The following is an 8,520-nucleotide window of genomic DNA, read 5'->3' on the forward strand; positions in this document are numbered from 1 at the left end:
CAATTTTGTGTACATTTATATGTAGCCTACATTAAGTTGTAGTTTCAAATGAACTATCACCATCATGCACTTAATAAAGATAATGTACATTGAGGTTAATTAAAGGATTAGTTCACTTTCAAAAAAAATTTTCCTGATAATTTACTCACCCCCATGTCAGCCAAGATGTTCATGTCTTTCTTTCTTCAGTCGAAAAGAAATGAAGGTTTTTGATGAAAACATTCCAGGATTATTCTCCTTATAGTGGACTGCAATGGCCTCCAAGGAATAAGGGTCTTATCTAGCGAAACGATAGGTCATTTTCTTAAAAAAAAAAAAGTATATATACTTTATATAAACAAATGATCGCCTTACACGTGCTTCCGCTTTCCGTATTCTTCTAAAAGTTTACGCTGTATGTCCTATGCCTTCCCTATTGTACTTACGCAGCGCCAGTTCAGTTTTTTCCGTAAGTAGAATAGGGAACGCGTAGAACATTCAGCGTAAACTTTTTGAAGAATATGAAAGTGCGGTTTTGGCGGAAACACATGCAAAGGTGATCATTTGTGTTTATAAAGCATATACAGTTGTATTTTTTTGAAAATGACCGATCGTTTCACTAGATAAGACTCTTATTCCTCGTCTGGTATCGTTTAAAGCTCTTTGAAGCTGCACTGAAACTGTAATTTTGACCTTCAACCGTTTGGAGGCCAGTGAAGTCCACTATAAGGAGAAAAATCCTGGAATGTTTTCATCAAAAACCTTAATTTCTTTTTTTCCGAACATCTTGGATGACATGGGGGTGAGCAAATTATCAGGAACATTTTTTTTGAAAGTGAACTAATCCTTTAAGCACTATTGTATTGTAAGTCAATCATGATAAAATCTTGCGCTAATTATAAAAAGAGTAATTAGCATTATATAATGCTAAAATGGTTGATGGGATAGTTTGTAGACAGACTGGGAAACAGACTAGAACCTGCTAAGAGCAAAGCGTTTTGCAAATTTGTGCAAATTTTTTAGCAGTATATTTTAAAAAAAAGATATTAAAAATTCTGCAGGGTTATTATGGCTTTAATTTGCCAATGGGTGTGAATTAGGGACATTTGTTGGACTATTTACCATATCTATGCTTTTTATGTGGACGTGGACTAGGGACTTTTATTTTCTCTTTCACGAACGTGCACCTAGAGCCCTTGCTAGAGTCTTTTGTTTTGCGTACGTCAGCTTTTATGGGTGTTTATGAGGGACTTTTATTTCTCCAAAAAAAAAAAAAAAAAACTTTTATTTTTCCATATCCGCTTTCGTGAATATGGACCTGAGACTTTTATTTTGTGCGCGTCAGCTAATATGGGTGTGAGTGAGGCGCTTTTATTTTGAAATGCCGCTTTCTGCCAGCTAGCAAGTTTCTGAAAAAAAAATCCTCGGATAGTTGTGATCTGATTAAATACCTTCTGTAAACCTGGACTATCCTGAATGCCAGCGATATTATAATTCATAATACAAATAGCATTTATTTTAATTTCCATAACAGAACGCCAGAGACACCGTTGTCAGTTTAGACAAATAAATAAAAGTTATTCTGACCTGTTTAGATTAGCTGTTAGCGGATTAGCTTCAGTCTTGGCTGTTTTAAACAAAGCAGGTAAGAATGACAATTGTTTATGTTTATATATAATGTCACATCTTACATTATCGAAACGGTTTAAGAAAGATTAAGATTAAGAACGATTATTTTGGAGACATCGGGCAATTTTAGAGCTAGCATGACTGCTAAGCAGCTGTTAGTCATCAGCCTGTTGAACTGTATTGAATTATAATGATGACACATCAGAATAGAGGCTAAAACAACCTATTTATAAACCTTCTGATGATCTGATCCGAGGTTCCCATGTGTTGGGATCCTTTCTAGGGGCCCTGCGTGCCCTTATCTGTTATATATGGGTGTGGTGTAGTGGTTAAAGATCAAAGTGGCAACTAAAAGGTTGTAGGTTCAAACCCCATGAACCATTGTGTTCTTGATCATAACCAGGGAATCTAATGGTGTCACTTTGGATCTAAGCTAAATGACTGCTGTGTTCAATCATTGCTATGTCTGAATAATCAATAATTCACATTATCATAAAATAATGTGTTGTTTTTTTTTGATATGTCGTTGCAGGTCCTGCCCAAAAACACCATGAAACTCTACAGTCTGAGCATCTTGTATAAAAGCTCAACGAAGACCAACCTGCTGAAGGCGGCGTACGATCTGTCATCATTCAGTTTCTTCCAGAGATCCAGGTACATCTAGGAAGTCTTGTACATATTTCACTGTATGCGTTTATTAAAGGGTTAGTTCACCCAAAAATGAAATTTCGGTCATCATTTACTAAACCTTAAGTTGTTCCAAACCTGTATGAATTGTGCTGAACACAAAAGAAGATATTTTGAAGAATGTCGGAAATGGTCCCCATTGACTTCCGTAGTATTGTCTTTCCATGTAACTCAATGGGGTCCATCAACTGTTATCATTGCAAACTGCATCAATAAACTGATTTTGTTTTCCAGTGTTCAGGAGTTCATGACATTCACCAGCGCTCTGATCGTAGAGCGTTCAGCATTAGGAAGTCGCGCGTCTGTCAAAGAACAAGGTCAGAGATAACATGATCAAGATGAAGTCTTACATGTTTCTTCCTGGCCTGATTGTCGCTGTAGAGTTTAATTGTAGCTTGTGCAGGATGAAGGACTAGTTATTAGGTTTACTGTGTTATTAAAGGCCCAAACTGATCAGCTGAGCTTCTGAGGGCCTCAAAATCAGCTTAATAGAGTGATACAGAATGCATCCCCTTATGAAAAATAAGTGTACTTTAGGATATTTTTAAAAAGAGTACAAATTATGGAAATAATGTACTTAAGTGCAACCTGAATGTAATGTTTTCTGACACTTAATTGCAATTAAATGTTTTAAATTTGTATTAAATGCAGTTAGCTGCACTTAAGTAGGACTAAAGTACAGAAAGTGAAAAGCATGTAATGTAAGCATGCAATTTCTGTTGAAACTTGTATGTCATGTATTTGAATATATTTGTAAGGATGAACTGCTCATAAAAGCAGTGGATTGATTGTGTGTTTTTCTCTGTTAGAGTACTTGTGTCACGTGTACGTGCGGAATGACAATCTCGGTGGCGTTGTGATCGCAGACAGTGAATATCCCTCCAGAGTCTGCTTCACTTTACTTGATAAGGTGCGTCTTGTTGACTTTCAGCTTCTCATAACCAATACTAATACCATTAACAAGATGAATACTGACAGTTATTATTATTATTTTAGCTTGAGAAAGCAAACATTCTGATATACTGTGTTAGCTTATCTATCTATCTATCTATCTATCTATCTATCTATCTATCTATCCATCTGTCCATTTATATATCCATCCATCATTCTATATATCATCTATCCATACGTCCATCCGTCCATTTATATATACATCCTTCTATATATCATCTATCATCCATCTGTCCATATATATCCATCCATCGTTCTATATATCATCCATCCACCCATCCATCCATCGTTCTGTATATCATTCTTGCATGCATTCATCCATCCATCTGTCCATTTATATATCCATCCATTGTTCTGTATGTCATCCATCCATCCATCCATCGTGCTATGAATCATCTATCCGTCATCCATCCATCCGTCCATTTATATATATCATCCATCCTTCTATATATCCATCCATCCATCCATCCATCCATCGTTCTATTTATCTTCCATGCATCCATCCATCCGTCCATTTATATATTCATCCATCCATCCATCCATCTATACATCCATCCATCCATCTGTCTATTTATATATCCATCCATCCATCTATATATCCATCCATTGCTCCAACCATCCATAATTCTATATATCATACATGCATCCATCCATCCATTTATATATCCATCCATCGTTCCATCTATACATCCATCCATCCGTCTATTTATATATCCATCCATCTATATATCCATCCATCGCTCCAACCATCCATCATTCTATATATCATCCATGCATCCATCCATCCATTTATTTTCCATCCATCGTTCCATCTATACATCCATCCATCCATCCGTCTATTTATATATCCATCCATCCATTCTATATATCCATCCATCTATATATCCATCCATCGCTCTAACCATCCATCATTCTATATATCATCCATGCATCCATCCATCCATTTATATATCCATCCATTGTTCCATCGATACATCCATCCATCCATCCATCCATCCATCCATGCTATATATCATCCATGCATCCATCCATCCATCCATTCTATACATCCATCCATCCATTCTATATATTTTACATATCCATCCAGTCTACAGACTTTACTATCTATTTATTATTAGTATAAAGACAGTACAATAAAAACCATAATGTGTCCATTTAAATGTCTATTTTAATATTAAATATAATTTAAAATAATATTTTAAAAATAGAGATTTTTACTTATTATGCATCATCATTTTCTCTCTTAACCGGGTTTGTGGTTGTCTGTAGGTGTTGGATGAGTTCTCCAAGCAGGTGAACAGTATAGACTGGCCTTCTGGATCACCTGCGACCATTCAGTACACGGCACTGGACAGCCATCTGGCTAGATACCAGGTGTGACAACAATGAAAATAATAATGAAATGGCTTCAGCAAGATGAGCCATGTTGTGGTCAATATTTTTATTCAATGAATTTAAGGGAACTTGATTTGTAAACACAGCACATTTTATTACATCTAACAGTTTGAGTTTATTTCCTGTTCTGCAGAATCCACGTGAGGCTGACGCTATGACCAAAGTGCAAGCTGAACTGGACGAAACCAAAATTATTTTGGTGAGCAGGCTTTTTTTCCACTCCTTGTTTTTTGAATGCATTGGCATTTGTATTTAATTTCATGTGTTTCTCCAGCACAACACGATGGAGTCGCTGCTGGAGAGAGGAGAAAAACTGGATGATTTAGTTCAGAAATCAGAGCATCTGGGAAACCAATCAAAAGCCTTTTATAAAACGGTCAGTACTTTACATGCACATGAAACACAGCAACAGGACATGCAATTTATTGCTTGTTTCATTAATGTCAATACAGTTATACAAATTTAAAGCTTCATTATATTTCTTATTGCTCATACTTGTGCCAAGTATGTGATGTTGATAATACTGTTTTTATGTTCTAGGCACGCAAGCAGAACTCGTGTTGTGAGGTCATGTGATCGCGATGAAGTATCTGATTGGACTGGACTCTTCGGCCACCTCTCCTCTCTGATTTTCTATTTTTTTCCCCTCTCTTTCTCTCTGTCCTGGTGTGGGCTGGTGCTTTTATCATGCAGCAGTCATAGCGAATACATGAGAGAAACCATCCAACGGTATACAATGACAGGCTCAGAGGGGGCTGATTTCCCATGATGCACCACACTTACTCTGCCGTCGGTTTTCATGTTGTGTGAGAACTTGGTTTTCTTCAGCGGTTCCTCAGGGTCTGGCACAAGCTCAAAACGGATACGGATAAAAGCATAGAGGGGCTCGAGTCAAACGTCCCCGCTGTGCCTTAGACACAAGTGTGTTGATATCAGACTGTTTATTTAGCCTTATCAACGAGAACATGTGAGTGAAAATGCTGCAATCTCTATATTTAAACCCATTATTCGGCTTTGGCAGTTTTGAAGCGCCTTGTAGAGTGAACATGTAGCGTGAATTCTTTTTTAAATGTGACAGCAGTAAACAATGTGTTAAATATCGATGTGTTTGGATTCTCAATCCTCAATATTGTGCACCCCATGAGTGACTGACCAAATTAAATGTTTCAAAGTCTGTTTGTGTACTATTCTAATACTTTTTTCTCTTGAAAATGTAAATAAATAACTGAATCATATTGGCCTTGGTTCCCTGTATCTTGATTTTTTTTTTTAATGCTTTGTCAGTGCACATATGAAACATTCCTACAGTATTTTTATTTGATTATAAATAAACCAGCTGGTGGTTCATAAAGAACATGTATTGTGATATTTGAGAGTAATAATAAAGCCTTAAAGTGTGGTTTACTGTGAAATCAGCCCCCTTGATCCTCGTGCGACGGTAAACGCGGTTGTGAGTGTAAATCTGTGCTGTGTTAGTGATTGTGTTTGGTCACATGACTCTCGCTGGACTTCTCAAATGCTGTATCCAATCTAATGACGCTTTGCTGCTAACAGCCTCAAGGCTCCTGGTTTAAAATTAATGTGCTTTTTCTCTTGTTGTAAAGCTTAAATATAGATGCACAAAAGTTTGGAGTAAAACCAGCATTATCTGGGTGAACCTGTGAAGAACATGTCCAGTGGCCAGGTTGCATAAACTGCAGACTAGTCCTAAAATTTATTCTTCAAAAATTTTTAATCAAAACTGCTCCTAACTTTTTAAAGCCAGTTATGTAAAATGATAGATTGGTCTAGTTGGAAAAGACTGATTATCCCTTGGTTAAATGCTAGTTGGTCATGGTTCGTCCTTCATGCACTCAACTGTCACAGTTTTAAAGGGGTCCTACAATGCCCCTTTTCACAAGATGTAATATAAGTCTCTGGTGTCTCCAGAATGTGTCTGTGAAGTTTCAGCTCAAAATACCCCCACAGATCATTTATTATAGCTTGTCAAATTTGGCCCTATTTGGGTGTGAGCAAAAACACGCCATTTTTGTGTGTGTCCCTTTAAATGCAAATGAGCTGCTGCTCCCGGCCCCCTTTCCAGAAGAGGGCGGAGCTTTAACAGCTCAACAACAACAAAGCTGGAGAATCTCACGCAGCCAAAATGAGGATTGTCAGTAACGGTGTTCAGCCTTACATTGTTCAAACCCGGAGTCGACACTGATGGAGAGACTCAGGAAGAAGTTACAACTTTTAGAATCCACTAGCATGTGCCGTCATATTAATCTTTGTGCAAATCCAGTGTTGAATTGACCCTCGTTTGTGAAGCAGTCTGGTGTAAAATGACGGCATGAACAACACTCTACTACAACAACTCTTCCTCTTCTCTAAAGCAGCCCAACATGGCCACGCCCCTTTGTTGTGTTCTCAGGGGCGGGGTTTATGTAAATTTTAGGGTTTGTGATGTCACTAACCCAAGAAGAAGCTTGTTGTAGTCCCTACCAGCCGTCTGTTGTAGTCCTTAAAAAGTGATTTCTGTAAAAGAAAATCTCTCTCTTGGCATTGAACTTTGAGTGTCGTAACTTTGCAGATGTTGTTTATGCTCAAACAGCAACATTACACACTAACTAAAGTTAAAAAAGTGAAATCATATTCAAGGATCCCTTTAATTACATAGCAGAGGGGGAGGGGCTTCAGACTCCGATGTTGGATGACAAAATAACATTCATATACAACACAGTTGAGTGCATAGTGTATAGTCATTTGTATAGTCTTAACTTAGTAGCTAAGTTTATGCAACTGACCCTAGGTCTTATTTCACCCCAAAATCATAATTTTATTATTATTATTTATTTTTTTACATTTTGGACCAATAATATTTTTTCATTCTAACAATTAAGCACAAATTCCCCTGAATTTTCATTATCATAATGCAAAAAAGAGGAGTTGTTTTTTTAAATAGTAAAGCACATATATGCCATGATATTTATTGCACTGCCTTTATGCTGATTTAAATTACAAGTTTAAAAAATCTTAAAGACACAATATGTAAGAGTTTTGGATTAAAATATCCAAAAACCACTAGAACAGTGTTATATTTTTTGTTGACTTGTGTACTTACATTATCCCATATTTTTTCAATCCAGAGAAGTAAGCAATTTTAACCAGGACATTTTCAACACACTCAAATGTATCTAATATGATAAACAGCGCTGCGTTACCCCACATACATTTGACCAGAAGAAGCAGAAGCAGCGACTGCAGCATAATAAAAGTCCCTCTGCTCTCGAGCCGTGTGTCGAGCTCGTCTCTCATTAGCAATCGCTCCAGCTCCTGCTCTGCTTCATACTACAGTAACGTTAATAATCTTATCCGTGAACATGATTTCTGCTCGAGTCCCGTTGGATTCTTTTCCCGACTGTGACATCTCCCATGATTCCGCACTCAATCTTGGGGTCATCATGCTACGCCTTTATTTTGAATAGGCGACCTCTAGTGGCGAAAAATTACATATTGTGCCTTTAATACACACACAAAAAAGTTTTAAACAGTTGTGAATATTGGAAATTAATTTGGAATATGTCTTACAGTAATGAGAATTTGGGGGTGAAATGTGCTTAATCGTGATGAAAATGTCTTAAAATATGCTTTATTTTGTTTATGCAAAATAGACATTTTTTGTGGTGAAATACAACCCAATCCATGTTTTTCATGGGATTCACTCACTTGTTTTTCAGTAGATAGATGTATATATGCTGTACCAGCTGGCACTAGAGGGAAAGTTTTTTGTATGATTGACGTGATGAACTCGAGAATCTACACATCTTAAACTCATCACTACGACATGTTCAGACACTAATGTTGTGGTTTTTATACGTCAGTAGAGGTGGACTGAAATTT

At 36.9% G+C, this 8,520-nt stretch overlaps 1 protein-coding gene across 1 annotated transcript; it reads left to right on the plus strand.

Moving 5' to 3' along the window:
- The first annotated feature begins 1,319 nt into the window (after positions 1-1,319).
- Positions 1,320-5,876, plus strand: ykt6 (YKT6 v-SNARE homolog (S. cerevisiae)). Its single transcript, XM_048181270.1, has 8 exons — positions 1,320-1,624; positions 2,141-2,262; positions 2,530-2,612; positions 3,105-3,205; positions 4,516-4,620; positions 4,775-4,840; positions 4,916-5,017; positions 5,182-5,876. The coding sequence occupies exons 2-8, from the start codon at positions 2,159-2,161 to the stop codon at positions 5,215-5,217; spliced, it is 597 nt and encodes a 198-aa protein (XP_048037227.1). The 5' UTR covers positions 1,320-1,624; positions 2,141-2,158; the 3' UTR covers positions 5,218-5,876.
- The last annotated feature ends 2,644 nt before the right edge of the window (positions 5,877-8,520 follow it).

This window comes from Megalobrama amblycephala, linkage group LG2 (genome assembly GCF_018812025.1).
Source record: "Megalobrama amblycephala isolate DHTTF-2021 linkage group LG2, ASM1881202v1, whole genome shotgun sequence".
Lineage (NCBI taxonomy): Eukaryota > Metazoa > Chordata > Actinopteri > Cypriniformes > Xenocyprididae > Megalobrama > Megalobrama amblycephala.